Raw genomic sequence first — 15,451 nt, 5'->3', positions numbered from 1 at the left:
CACACATATATTGTATATATATATATATATATATATTTGCAGAAGAATAGACTCAATTTAAAAACAGACACAGAATGTTTGCATTACTCCTATGCTTCCTTATTAGACACATTAAAACAATATTGAGGTTTAAAAATGGTTATAGGTTAACTTTCTTATTATTTATTGTCATTGTTTGTTTATAAGTCCTCTTATCACTTTGTAACGTTTCAATTTAAAACGACATATTAAGATGAATTGACACGATATTAATTCGAGGAACAATTTTTGTTAATTTATATCACATAAAAATGGTGAATCAACGTTTGCGAAACTTCGATGTTTTCCCGTTGAGATGAATCATACGATTATTACTGTTTTTAAGTATCGAACTAACAGTAAAATTGTAATAATTTATATAGCGTATGAAAACTACTGCATTTCTACCAATCTGCGAGTGACTTACTCTCAACGTAGTATTACAGTCTATTTTTCGCTGAAGATAATTCCAAAGTGAGCCGAAACGTTCGATACTCGTATAATAAATGAAGACTACCGTCAACACTTGAGTATTATCTATTAGGTTGTTTGGAAAGTAATTTCGTTTTTTTTAATAAAAATTTTTTATGGAAAGACGATTTTCTTATAGTGAATAAATATTTTATTGAATTATATATTGTCCATTCTGGTCCAATACCTTTTGCCATCTTTCTGGCAGTAGCATGATTCCACGCTCATAAAATTTTTGTTCTTTGCTGGCAAAAAACTGATCCAGGTGATTTTTGACTTCCTTATTTGAAGTAAAGGTTTTACCGTCTACATAATTTTGTAGAGACCGGAACAAATAATAATCAGAAGGTGCCAGATCTGGAGAATATGGTGGGTGTGGCAATATATCCCATCCAAGCTGTAAAAGCGAGTTACCAAACTTGTATGAGGTCTCGCATTATCTTGGTGGAACACTACACCTTTTCTATTGATCAATTCTGGCCTTTTCTGTTTAAGTGAATCATTCAATTTGTCCAGCTGATGACAGTACACTTAAGAATTAATCGTTGTGTGGGCCGGTAGAAGCTAAAAAAAAACGATTCCTTTGAAATCCCATCAAACAGATAGCATCACCTTTTTTTGATGATCGGCTTTTGAAGCTTTGAGCTTCAATGCTTTGAGCCGGTTCATCTATTTTACTCTATGATCTCTTGCGTTTAACATTGTTGTAGACAACCCATTTCTCGTCCCCAGTGATGATGAGCTTCAAAAATGGATCATTTTCTTGACGTTTGAGAAGCAAATCACAGACGTCAATGAGACGGCACAAATTTCTTTCCGAAAGAACATGAGGAACCCATATGTCGAGCTTTGAGATTAAACCTAGGCGTTTCAAATGATCATGAACGGTCGAATTCGATAAATTTAATCTCTCAGCGATCTCACGAGTTGTTATTCACCGGTTTGCATCAATTAATGCCTTTATTGTGTCTTCATCAGCTTCAACTGGCCTTCCAGAACGTGGTGCATCTTCAACATCAAAATTGCCGGAATTTTGCAAACTAGTTTTGGCACTGGCGTTCTGGCAATACATCTTCTCCATATACATCGGATAATTTTTTTCTTGAACAGCATTTTTACCTTTTCGATAGTAAAAAAGTAAAATATGCCGAAAATGCTGCTTTTCACTTTCCATATTTGATAGGGCACCAACCAAAAACTACTGCGTAGAATCAATCGAACTTTTTTCACAAGCAAGCCTTGCTATATCAGCTGTCAAAATATATAATGATTATGCGGCTTAAGTGTGAAGTTGGCTGTGAAAAAATACAATAATAAGTAAATAAAAATTCTCTGTTGGGAAAAAACGAAATTACTTTCCGAACAACCCAATACATCTCCTAACTCTTCGCTCTTACATCAGTTTAGCGTTAGACTCTCATTAGCTTTGTTCTAAATTTCTAATTGTTTTTAATATTATTTATATAATTTAGTATCCGAATTACATGGAATTTAACTTGGCGCTAATTTGATATCAAATCTTTTTTACGAATACTACATAAAATTTTGAGGAATTTTACTTGACGCCAATTTTGTTGATATGAAATCTTTTATACGAATGATACATATCATTAGAGTCAAGTAAATGACAAGAGACAATACCATTTGTGTTTTACTTTTTAATTTGATAGAATTTAATTTGATTAGTTATGATTGTAGCATCTGGGTTTCAATTTTTCATTTGATACATTAATTTTTTTCGAAGAGTAATAATTTTTGACAGAGAATTAAAGTTGCCATTACTTAAATTGGAATAAGAAGACCTTCAATAAAATTATCTTTGAAGAAAAATTAAAACTACTATTAATTGGGTTGGATATTTAGTATTATAGACAAAGAGCTGTTTTCATCAACTCGATTAAGCTGAATCTGATTAACTGTCAACCATAATGGTTAATTATACTAAACAGCAAACACAAACCTAATTAATCAGTTCCACGGCCAATTAAGTAATTGGCGTTGATGAAACCGGCCCAAATGATTCTTCACGAAAAGCACGCATGCTTAGCGCTTTTTTTACCTTTTTTTTAAAAAGGTAAGTTTGTGTACATAACAAGAAACAGTCATTTGTGTTTTATTTTTATATTTGATAGAACTTAACTTGATTAGTAGCATCTGAGTTTTAATTTTTCATTGTAGTATACAGAACATTGTAGTGTACAGAAAGGCGAAAACTTAAATCAAAATCAAAATGGGTACGAACACTAAATGAAGACAAGGCAATGTCCCTATATATACTTGTGATTTCCGATCAGCAGGAGTTTAGTTTCGTACGTCTCATGGAGCGGAACTTGCAGATGCGCAATCAATACGAGTCAATGACAAACGCTATTTCGGTGAATATAATGAAAATGATTTACGGGAAGGCTCTTGTGATTGGTCAGCGCATTCCGGAAATTTCGCTCCATGGGACATAGGAAAACACATTTTAGCGGAACAGAATCGGCTAAATGAAGCCACGATCAATCACGAGCGGTCCGTCAATTCTGCATCATGGGATTGCATCCTATGGGATGCGGAACTACGAATATGCGGAACTGCGGAACGTTCGTGATTGGTCGTGAGTTCATTCCGCCGATTTTGCCGTTTTTTGTTGCGCAAATATATTGGCCGCAGCACAGACTCTCGCATAATGCATAAGGGAATTAACCAATCGAAATTCTTCTTTTCTATGAAATGGAAGGAAAGAAAAGATTCTGATTAGTTTTCGCTTATACTATGCGTTATGCATCATGCAAAAGTCTGTGCTGCGGCTTTATTTCTTTTGCAGATTCCACCGATGCGTGTACAGCCGGTTACAGAAAGGTTGCAACACTTTTTTTTCGATGGGTTTTGGAATGCAGTTTGCTCACCGAGTGATTGGTTCTTATTTATAGATCCATGAGTGAGAATCAATCACTCAGAGAGCAAGCTGCTTTCCGAAATCCATCGAAGAAAAAATGTTGCAACCTTTCTGTGACCAGCTGTACATGTACAACATATACTCATAAAAACTAATCTCGTTAAGTTGATTTAAGCGAAGAAAACTATCTCCTACAAGCGCATAGTTAAGCCCCGCGCACAATAGAAGGAATTAGAAATTAGGAATAAAGAATAAACAATTTTAACCTATCAGAAATCGGATACATCGGAATACACGGGTTCTGATAGGATGAAATCGTTTATTCTTTGTTTCTAATTCTTTATTCTTTCTATTGTGCGCAGAGCCTTAATCAACATGCTGAATCGTGCTCGGATTCCCACGTGGGTGTTTTCCAGGTGCTATGTCATCCTTGTTTTACATTCGGTAAATAACAAGAATAGAGTGACCTGTGTAGCACTCCAGTACCTGGGTAGCACTCGGGTGGGAATCTGAACATAATCTTAAAGGTAATTAATTAAGTCTCCAGATAAATACGGAGGCCAATATGATCAGAACATGATTGTCATATATATAGTATACAGAAAGGCGAAAATGCAAATCAAATTTTAAAATGAGTACGCAAAATACAATCGGCCATGTCCCTGTATGTGTATTTCCGATCCACAGGAATCCATTTTCCTACGTCCGATTGAGCGGAACTTGCGGATGTGGAATCTGGAGACACTGGTAGCGTCTCGGCGCTAAGCTACGCGCAGCACTGCCATGGCTACTTTACGCAAGCCGGCGAGTTGCCAGGGATCAAGATTATTGGATAATCTCAATAAGGGCTGAACTGATCAGGTTCTATGGTAAGTGTGCTCAATCGATTGCATCCGGTCTAAATATATAATAAAAATATTTTTATTTTTTCTGTACGTGCCCTACGAGTCGAGATATTGCGACGCAAAATTCGAATCTGAAACTTTTATATTAAGATTAAGAAATGTCGTTGTCGCCCGGAGTGGGGGATTTGTCCTTTTGGAATTTTTGACGCAAGAGGCAAATGTGGCGCTGGCAATGCATGGTCATAGGAATTTATGACATCGATTATGGCGCTGATAGCGCGCTTGCTAGATATAGGTTTTATATGTTATCCTTGTATTATGTCTAATAAACAACGAAGATAGAATGACAGAAGTAGCACTAATAGCGTCTTTCCGAACGCACTAGAAATGAAGCGCGAAGAGAGAAAAGGACACATAGCGGCATCTAATCGTAGCAACATTCATTTCTTCACAGTTAGCAGGCCTGGTGCTCTGAACGGTACCTCCACTCGCAAAAAAAGCGTGATTTGTCCAAACTAAGCACACTTTGTCAATCTCTTCCACCATTAGTAGCACAGTTAATGATTTGATTGTGCTGATTGATTGATTTTCGGTGATTTTGAGAGTGAAAGATTTTGTAATCTTCACTAATAAAGATAATCCAAGACGTTTCTTCTTAAATGTTTTGTTATTTGATTATGTAGTTTCTTAAAAAGAATGACCGCAAAAATCGCCCATACTTTGGACTCTCAATTTTGGAATTGAGCTGTCAAATTTTATCTTATATTCAGACATTAATCACAGTTAATATCTCATTGTAGGGTATCATTTGGCACATAGTTCAGTCTAATTTTTTCAGTCCAAAAATTGGGGGCCTAAAAAATGAAGGAAGAAACACTTTTTGCGGTCACTCTTTATTATTTGTAAATGTAATGGTTATATTAAATTCAGATTGTTATGTTATAATATTATTACTGTTATACTGATACAAATGAAGATCTCTGAATTTGAGTATTTTAACACTAATTTTTTGTGCAAAAACGTAAGTATTAACAATTATTAATATTAATTTTATGAACAATAACGATGTAATATCTTCCTTTAATATAAGTGAAATATTTTAAGATTTTTAGTGGATCATCCTGTATATTACATGTGCAATAAAATATACATTTAAACGAAAATTATTGCATTAGCAAATAAATCTCTTGTGCAATTATGTATTTATATATATATATAAAACACATTAGTAATATATTATTTGTATTTTCTGCAGTTACATTTCAAAATATAATTTCCCAATATAAATTAAGTGTTAAAAAATTTATCTATAAAGAAAAATGATTTAATTTTAAAAATATCATATGAAAAATAATTTTAAATTTAACTTATGTTAACGCAATTTTTAACTGAAAATTGATTTTTTAAACCATTAATTTTTACTTTATTTTAACTTAATTTAAAAAACATATTAATTTATCAGGTGGTATTTACTAATGATTATTTTATATGTTTACTAAAGTACTATGATTTACTTTAAAAATGGATAACTTTAATGAATACATAAATTTTGTTTATTACATGTGTTTACTATATGTGACTACATAATAATTATATATAAGAATTTGTTAATAGTAATAATTTATTTTTGTTTCAGCGTATATTTTATTTTTTTAAATTCTTTTTATTCTATAAAAGCTTTCCTTTTCATGAAAACTACTAATTTATCAAATTAAAAAATAAAACATAAATGGTATTGTTTTTTGTTATTTATACAAACTTATTTTTTTTAAAAAAGGTTAAAAAAGCGCTAAGCACGCGTGCTTTTCGTGAAGAATCATTTGAGCCGATTTCATCAACGCCAATTACTTAATTGGCCGTAGAACTGACTAATTGTATTTGCTGTTTATTAGAATTGACCACTTATTGTTGACACTAATTCGGCTTAATCGAGTTGGTGAAGTCGGCCTTTTGTATAATACTAAGTATCAAACCCAATTAATAGAAATTTTAATAGTAATTTTAATTTTTTTTCAAGGATATTTTTATTGAAGATCTTATTCCAAATCATGTAATGGCAACTTTAATTCTCTGTCAAAAATTATTACTTTTCGAAAAAAATTAATATATCAAATGAAAAATTAAAACTCGGATGCTACAATCTTAACTAATGAAGTTAAATTCTATTAAATTAAAAAGTAAAACACAAATGATACGAGTACTGCTTCTTGTTATTTATTTAAATGTAATGATATGTATCATTCGTATAAAAGATTTGATATCAACAAAATTGGCGCCAAGTGAAATTCCGCAAAATTTTATGTATTATTTATAAAAAAGATTTGATATCAACAATTGGCGCCAAGTTAAATTCCATGTAATTCGTATATCAAGTTATATAAATAATATTAACTTTAATGATATTTCTATAAAAGATTTGATATCAAGAACTAGCGCAAAGTTAAATCCCATTTCTTTATACCATGCTAAATTAAATAAATAATGAATATTAATCTAATATGTATCATTTGTATAAAGGAATTGATATCAACAACTGTGGTGCCAAGTTCTACTATCAAAATAAAAAGTAAAACCCAAGTGATACTATCTTTATTATTATTTATTTAATCCAAATGATACTATCTTTCATTTTTATGAAATTAAACCTAATTATACGTATATCTTGTTGAAGGATCTTCCTATTCCAATTTAAATGATTCAAATTCTTCTTAAATGAAATTATTATATCACAATTCATTCATAGTCATTTTCTCTTTCAATTGAAGTAGTGGTTATTTAATTCTCCTTTAAAATATTATACAAAACATTATCACAAAATTGCGTTACCTTGCTCAATTTAAGTGTTATCACAAAAAATTAAAGACTTAATCGTATAAAACAAAAAAATTTAATTTAAATAGAAAAATTTTTCATGTAAAAACACTTGGCGCTGCTAGATCAAGTGAGAAAAGCTATAAAAACAATTTAAAATTATAATTAATAAAAATAAATAATAAAAGGTAATTATAATTTAAAAGTAATAATAGAAACAATAATAAATTTAATCTGAATTCTCTACACTGAATAAGAATAAAGTTTACTATTCATTTCTCTTTTATAACGCATGTTCTTACAAATCGAAATTTAATTTTTTTTAGATTTAAACTTAATAATATTCACAATGTCCATAATTTGCACGACTCTATAATTTAATCGCATATATACACACATATATACGCTACATACTCTTTAACTCTCATTGGGAATGCTTCTTATTTTTTCTTATTTCTTTAAATATTAATATTTTTTTATATGATTTTAATTCTTCATATTATAATATACTTTTTAATTTATTAGAAAGTGGCTAAGAAATTTACAAAGGTTAAAAAATAAAGAGCATATAGCCACAACTAAGAATGTAAATAAGTTCTATATTATTATTTAAACATAATAATAGGTAGACGTTTCGGTCAAGATTTGACCCTCTTCAGTATAATAAATACGTTAAAAATTAAACTAAAAACATAATTTGACTAATAAAACAGTAATGACAAATATTGTAGTACAAAATTTAATATTTCCTAATTATACAGAATTGTTCGCAATCGATATAAGTGATTTAAGATAAATTTGAAACATTGAAATCAAATCAAATACAAAATTCGAACGATAATTATAACGATAGCTTGTACGCATTTTGTTATTTCCTTATACGAATTATTCGCAATCGATGTAATTGGTCATCGAAAATAATACTGCCCTTGTCGTACAAAAGTCAATTTTTTGGATATAAAACTTTTGTACGACAAGGGCAGTATTATTTTCGACTTGTACACAAAGCCTACTAACTCGGGGAGATACTTAAATTTTTTCTCAAATCACCCTATCATACACAAAAAAAGTGTTGTGATTGGGTTATTTGACAAAATTCTATTCCTATCGCATCCAAAATTCCATCACACTAACATCGATTCCTTAATCAACACCCTCCTCCGCAACGGGTATCCTCTACAATTTGTATTTAAAACGATAAAAAATAGAATAAAAACGCTTTTCAGAAAAAAGAATTTTAATACCATAAATGAACATAATATTAACTCTAACGGTAACTCTTCTGAAATGAAAAAATATTTCACGATTCCTTATTTAAATAAAACTTCTGAGAAATTCAACGTAGCACTTAAAAAATTTCAATTTGATTTTGTATACAAACCGATGAATAACTTAAACAGGTTCATTAAAACTGGAAAAGGTAAAATAAAAAAAGATGAACTTTCGAATGTCGTATACCAGATCAATTGCAAGGACTGTAATTATTCGTATGTGGGACAGACAAAAAGGAAATTAAAGACGCGACTAAAAGAATACATAAATGATATTAAAAAAACTATCAATTCCCTCTCGGTCATCTCGAATCACAGAATTGAAACTGATCACGCGATAGACTGGCTTAATACAAAAATATTAGATTCTGAACGCTCGCACTATAAAAGATTGATTTCAGAAATGATTTACATAAAAACACAAAAAAAAATGGATTAAATAAACAGAGTGATACTGAGAAGTTTCCAGACCTTTACCTCCCTCTCCTTGAAAAAGAATTTTAGCCCCTCTAAAATTCTTCCACTTCCTTTTCCTTCTTCTTAACTTCCCCCTTCTTTCTCCTTCGTTCCTACTATAAATAGACCTACAATTTCGGGCTTGGGGCATTGTAAAAGTAAAGATCAATTTTTAAAAAAATATCACAGTGTTCATGTGTTTGGATGAGTTCCCGCGTCACAAGATACACGTAAGTTTATCAAATTCATACTTAAGTTTTAGGAAAGGTCTCTAAATAGCTTTCGTTTGTAAATTTAAACATTAACAATTTTTGTAAATTAATTGCTTTATATATAAAAAATATGATAATAATTAACTCATTTATTAAATTGATTTTGTGTTACAATAGAACTCGGTACTTGTGTGTCTCTTCGCGTGCTTATCTGTATTTTTATATTGAAGATAAAAAGTATGGTATTAAAAACCTTTGCAACTGGAAAAGATTTCTATCCATATAATATGATGACTATTATCGCGGACCAATTACATCGATTGCAAATTGTTCCGTATCGGGAGTGTACGGTAAGGAGGGGGCCAGGTAATTAACGGGCAAAGTGTTTCGGTTTTCTTTCCACTTTATTTTCAACACCACACACTGAGAAATCGTTCTCACTTTCGTTATTGACTCCGAACCTCCAACACGAAATCGTTGACAACGTGAGAGTCGCGTCGTCGTGGCCACCCAAAGTCGGTATCCCAGCACAACCACAAAGGTACAAGCGAGCGATGCCGCGATTAAGCAGCGGAAAAAAGCCCACGACAGCACGAGCAATCGTGATGAACGGTCGGCTAGACAAAACGAGAGAGCGAGCTGTAGCGCGCAACGCCAAACCCCCCCCGCATCACGCACGTACCCAAAAGCGTCCACAGAGGGAGCTCGGAGCTTGATTAATGCGAGACATTGAGCTACCGATATTATACATTGCGCCCGCCCTGGACCCTCCGGGATCCAGCATAGTGCTCAGTGTTGAACCCTTAGATCAAGCTTATTAATCTTAACTACGGTAAATACACTAAGTCTAATTTTGACTACCTTAAACTAACAGTCGCACCGATTACACAGAAGTCGCGCCATTGCCAGCAGTATCATCATTATGAACGACCGGGAGCACCGCCAGTTTAATTAACGGGCGGACAAGCGTCGTGGACGCTGTGCGAACTGAGACCACCCTGATCAACCCATCCTTACCAGGATGGCACTTAACAATACGACCTAATGGCCATTTAGTGGGGGGAGTATTCTCATTTCGCACTAACACTAGCTGTCCCACGCGAACTGGCTTATGTCGAGAGCGCCACTTCGAACGCTGCTGGAGCGACGTTACGTAGTCCGAGCTCCAAAGCTTCCAGAATGATTCCAGCATTTGTTGATACAATTGCCAACGACCTAATCGATTTGCATTGAGATTTAATAGCGTAGGTTCAGGGACTGCCGTAATATCGCTCCCCACAAGAAAGTGACCGGGAGTCAATGACGCCAAGTCATCCGGGTGATCCGTCAGCGGCGACAGCGGTCGAGAATTGAGGCACGCTTCGATTTGACACAACAGCGTCGTAAACTCCTCAATCGTCGGAGTGTGTGCACCGATGACACGTCGGAGGTGATGTTTCACGCTACGCACGCCACTCTCCCATAACCCGCCGAAGTGCGGGGCGGCTGGAGGAATAAAACTCCACGTAATGCGGTTTTCGGCCAGGAAATTCTGAAAATCTGGGTCTGGTTGTGCAGACTGAACGGCTCCAACTATTGCTGGGGCTGCGCCCCGAAATGTTGTGCCTTGGTCGCTATATATGCATTGAGGTAGACCGCGGCGTGAGGAGAATCGTTTAAACGCGGCTAAAAAGGCATCAGTGGAATAGTCCATGACTAGTTCCAAATGTATTGCTCGAACAGACATGCAGACGAACAATGCCACATAACAGGGATGAGAGCGTTTTCCCCGACCCTTGGCCTCACGTATTTGCAACGGTCCTGCGTAATCCACGCCGACATGCTGAAACGCACGGGCTGGGCGTAGGACTCTGGCAGGTGGCAGTGCTCCCATGAGTTGGGTAACAGCTACAGTCTTCAGCCGAGCGCAGATGAGGCATTTAGCGATTGCAGCCCGCACCAACTGCCGGGCACGCAGAATCCATACGGTTTGACGTAGCGTGCGCAATGTCAACTGCAGGCCGCCATGTAAACAACGTTGATGCTTATAACGAACATACAGCCGAACTAGCGGATGATCCTTTAATATGAGCGGATGTCTACCAGAATATTCTAAGTCGGACCGGGAGAGACGACCACCGACTCGCAAGAAGCCCTTGTCATCCACAAAGGGATCGAGGGATACAACCGGACTCTTATCAGGGAGAGGACCAGGATGTGATTTCCCAGCGAGACAGCGAATCTCCTCCGAAAAACAAGACTTCTGAATATATCGGAACCAGAATTTTTCTGCGTATTCGAACTCTGATGCATCTATTCTGCTTGTTTCCGAACGACTCTCCCGTCTTTCTTTACGACTAGGTGTCCAACGAATTAGATAGGCGGTTACACGCACAAGTTTCGACCACGAAGAATACCGCTCTCCTAATTCCTCGAGAAAGGGATTGTTAATGTGACACATGTGAGAGACCGAAGCTCTATCGGTCCTGCTGAAGTCACCGCCGAATTGGGGCATGGGAGGCCAACATGACGAATCAAGCAAGAGCCACTGTGGTCCGTGCCACCACAGCAGAGAGTCGATTAAGTCAGCAGCGCTAGAACCTCGTGAGGCAATGTCGGCTGGGTTTTCCGCGGATGGTACGTATCGCCAGACTGAATTCGGGAGGAGCGTGTGAATTTTCGTAATTCTATTCGCCACAAAAACGTCACGTTTGGCTGGCTCACTACCAAGCCAGGCCAGCACAATCGTGGAGTCAGTCCAACAAGTTTGAGGTAGTTGAGAGTATTCAGGGATCTCCCTAAGTTTCGACAGTAGTTGTGCTAACAGAAGTGCTCCACATAACTCCAATTGTGGGATCGTTTGAGGTTTAATTGGAGCTACCCGAGTCTTACTGGCTAGAATAGCCGTTGTGATCCGCCCGTCGGGGAGCTGACACAATAGGTATGCCACTGCCGCATACGCTAACTGCGAAGCATCTGAAAACCCGTGAATGCTACCTTGAGAAAATTCAGAGTTTTGTTGTGTCCAACGAGGTATGACAATGTTAGATAAATTGCCAAAATCATCATGGATCTTCGCCCATTGCGAGGCTAAGTGTAGGGAGAGCGGATCGTCCCAAGTGATTTGTTGTCGCCACAAGGATTGCATAAACATCTTGGATCGTACAATGACTGGGGACACCCAGCCGAGGGGATCAAACAAACTGGCAATGAGAGCGAGGACCTGACGCTTAGTCGTCGCGGGAGGTGAGCGTATGGCTACATTATAGTTAAATGAATCCAAACTGGGGGCCCAAACAAGACCTAAAACCTTGACCGTCGCCCTATCGGCATCCGACGGACTCCACGCTAAGCCGTGATTATCGGGATCTACTCCGGCCAGCAAACTATCCACATTACTACCCCATTTACGCGGAACAAAGTGACCCCTGCTGAGCAGGTCGCAGAGTTCGTTTTTCATCCGGCTGAGAGTGTGAAGGTCATTTGCTCCGAACAAGCAATCATCCACATATACAAATCGTTTCAGAATCTGAGCTCCGAGCGGAAACGCGTGTCCTTCATCCAGAGTCAATTGCTGAAGGACCTTCAACGCGAGGTATGGAGCACACGCGGTGCCGTACGTGACAGTGGTCAATCGAAACTCCTGAACCGGATCACCTGGAGTCGCCTTCCAGAGAATTCGTTGATAATCTCGATCGTCAGGATGTATCTGAATTTGCCGGTACATTTTGGCTATGTCGGCTGTGTAGACAAACTGGTAGGCGCGCCACTGCGACAAAATTATAAATAAATCGGATTGGAGCTTCGGACCTATCATCAAATGAGAGTTTAGCGACGTGAAGTTCGTCGTGAGAGCCGAAGCATTAAACACCACCCTGAGTTGGGTCGTGGTACTATCGGGCTTTACAACAGGGTGATGAGTGAGGTAGACAACTTGGTTAGTCTCGGAAGACGGAGGGGGAACTCTTTCCATGTGGCCGAGTGCCTCATATTCCGCCATAAATTCGGAATATTTTTTGTGCATGCTAGAGTCGCGAGAAAGTCGTCGATCGAGTGATGTCAATGAACGAGAGGCAGCAACGCGAGAAGCTCCGATCGGTATAGGGGGTTCCGTTTTGAACGGCAAGCGAACCACGTATTGTCCTGTCGGAGTGCGCGTATGAGTAAATGCAAAATGTTCCTCGCACTGCACTTCCTCTACCGTATGGTTGACCGCTGTCGGAATACTTTCAATTTCCCAAAACTTAGTCAAGGACGCATGTAGCGTATCGTTATCCACGCAGTGCAGGACGGTTTCTGCCATGTCTACGCTTGGGTTAACCGTAGACGTTGGTCCCGATAACACCCATCCTAACACGGTGTTTTGAGCTACTGGCTCCGAAGGTGGACCGCGCACTAACCCATCAAGCAACAATGACCCATATAAGTCCGCGCCAATGAGTAGCTGCACTGGTTCACTGTCAGTAGGATGGTCATCGGCTAACTCTAAGCCCTGCAGATGAGGCCACGCGACCTCCCTGCTGGGGAGCTGAGGACAATAAGTTGTAAGCGTTTGCAAAATGAGAGCGTCGATGCGGAATACAGGGCCATGGCCATGCTTTGGCCCTATCGAGAGTGGGGCTACCGACCAAGCGGTTCCCGCCGAAACACCGCCAACACCAACGAGAGAGTTAGTGGCCTTGAAAGTGCGACCTTTCAACGCGCGAACCACCGCCTCCGAAACGAACGATCGCGTCGAACCCTGATCTAACAAGGCTCTTATTTTCACCGTACGCGCCGCTGACGACGTCACCAGCACGTGTGCAGTTGCGAGCAACACGCGTCGCAAACCTTGCGATACCGGGGCAGTCATCATAGTGATGACTTGACCTTCAGACGATGCCCCCGGAGATTGACATTCCGGATCGCTTGCAGTCGCCGATGGCGGCGACTTTACGGAGGTCGAAGTCGATTCCACGTGTAGCAGTGTGTGATGCCTGCCATTGCACACGAAGCATCCGCGCGTACTGCTGCACTTTGCCGCTGTGTGCTTCGACCCTAAGCAATTTATACATAAATTCATATCTTTGGCGCGCTTAAATCTTATCGGCGGCGTCAACGCTTTAAATTGAGAACACTTGTAAATGGTATGAGGTTTTTTACAGAGCGGGCACGACCACGTGGAAGTTGCGACGACGTGAGAATTTATTGCATGTGATTTTCCATGATTTGTCTGTCGTACTGTACTAATTGATGCCGGCTTCGAGCAAGCCTCTAGACCCCGTATTCGAGTCGCGATAAACTTATCCAACACCGAGAAGTGCGGAAACTCATCGGTATCACCTAATTGCAACTCCCAAGCACGCCGCGTTTTGGGATCTAACTTCGATGCCACAAGACATACAAGCATGTCACTAACGCCGTGAATTCCCGGAGTGTCCACGTCTGACACATCTGTAACGTAACTGAATCGTTTCGCGGTCTCTAAGGAAGCTACAATTTCCGTTACGCGATTTCGCAACGTTCGTAACGATTCGACCGACTCCGAAGTCACGGGAGATAGCGCGAGCAGTGAGTTTATATGTGCAGTCACTATAGAGCGAGAATTTTCGTATCGCGAATTAAGCAAATTCCACGCCGTCACAAATCCTTCACGGGTGAACGGTGTATTCTTTATCAAATCATTTGGTTCGCCCGCGAGACTCGACTGTAAATAATGCAACTGTTGTATTTCGTCAAGAGACTTATTTTTTATTATCAACGACTCAAAATACGCGCGATATTTCGCCCACTCTGTATATTTACCGGAGAATACAGGCAGAGTGATTTTTGGAAGATGATCGACATGTCGAGCTTCTCGCTTCACCGGCGCCGATGCCTGTCCCGAGCCATCCGGTTGTCTTGGAGAAATTGCATCGGCCGTGGCTATATGGAGGGACAGCAAATCTGTTGCTTGGAGATACCGATGCTCTGCTTGACCAAAAGCATCATCCTTCGTGTAGCGTTGAATAGCCTCTGTGTCTGGATCGAAACACACCAATCGTAGTTGAATATCGTGACAGTTTGACCAACTCTCATGGAGAATCCTTAGTCGATTTTGTAGAATCGGCACTGGTGGCGGGTTTGTGACGAGTTCCTGTATGCTATTGACTTGCAAGTTAATGGATTGCAATTGTGCGTGCATCTGATTCAGCACATCCTGCACCGTGGCGACCATCGTTTCATCCACATCCTTGGTGTCGTTTCCCATTGGAACTTCTACGTGACACTGTCGCGACGCGCCACGCGGTGATTAGCGAGATCGTTTATGCGTGCGAACTAAACGAGCAGTTCGTCACGTTGTTAGAGGCGACGCCGATTGCGGAGCTAAAGGGGGCCAGTCACGCAAGAATGCGGATGCTTGCGTCGCGAGTGTCGCCGAGCTGACACGACAATATCCGAGCTCCTGAGAAGGAACGACCGTACCGAGTGTACACAATGGCGGCTTGTCACCGATTTTCGGTTGAAAAATGTCGATGAGTGAACCTT

General features: G+C 38.7%; 1 protein-coding gene across 1 annotated transcript; it reads right to left on the bottom strand.

The window, feature by feature from the left end:
* Positions 1 to 9,848: 9,848 nt before the first annotated feature.
* LOC108745684 lies at positions 9,849 to 15,173 on the bottom strand. Its single transcript, XM_018481978.1, has one exon. The coding sequence runs from the start codon at positions 15,171 to 15,173 to the stop codon at positions 9,849 to 9,851; it is 5,325 nt and encodes a 1,774-aa protein (XP_018337480.1).
* Between the last annotated feature and the right edge of the window lie 278 nt (positions 15,174 to 15,451).

Source organism: Trachymyrmex septentrionalis, unplaced genomic scaffold (assembly GCF_001594115.1).
Source record: "Trachymyrmex septentrionalis isolate Tsep2-gDNA-1 unplaced genomic scaffold, Tsep1.0 scaffold146, whole genome shotgun sequence".
NCBI lineage: Eukaryota > Metazoa > Arthropoda > Insecta > Hymenoptera > Formicidae > Trachymyrmex > Trachymyrmex septentrionalis.
Note: the sequence above shows the minus strand (reverse complement) of the source record. Positions and strands in the feature narration are given on the sequence as shown.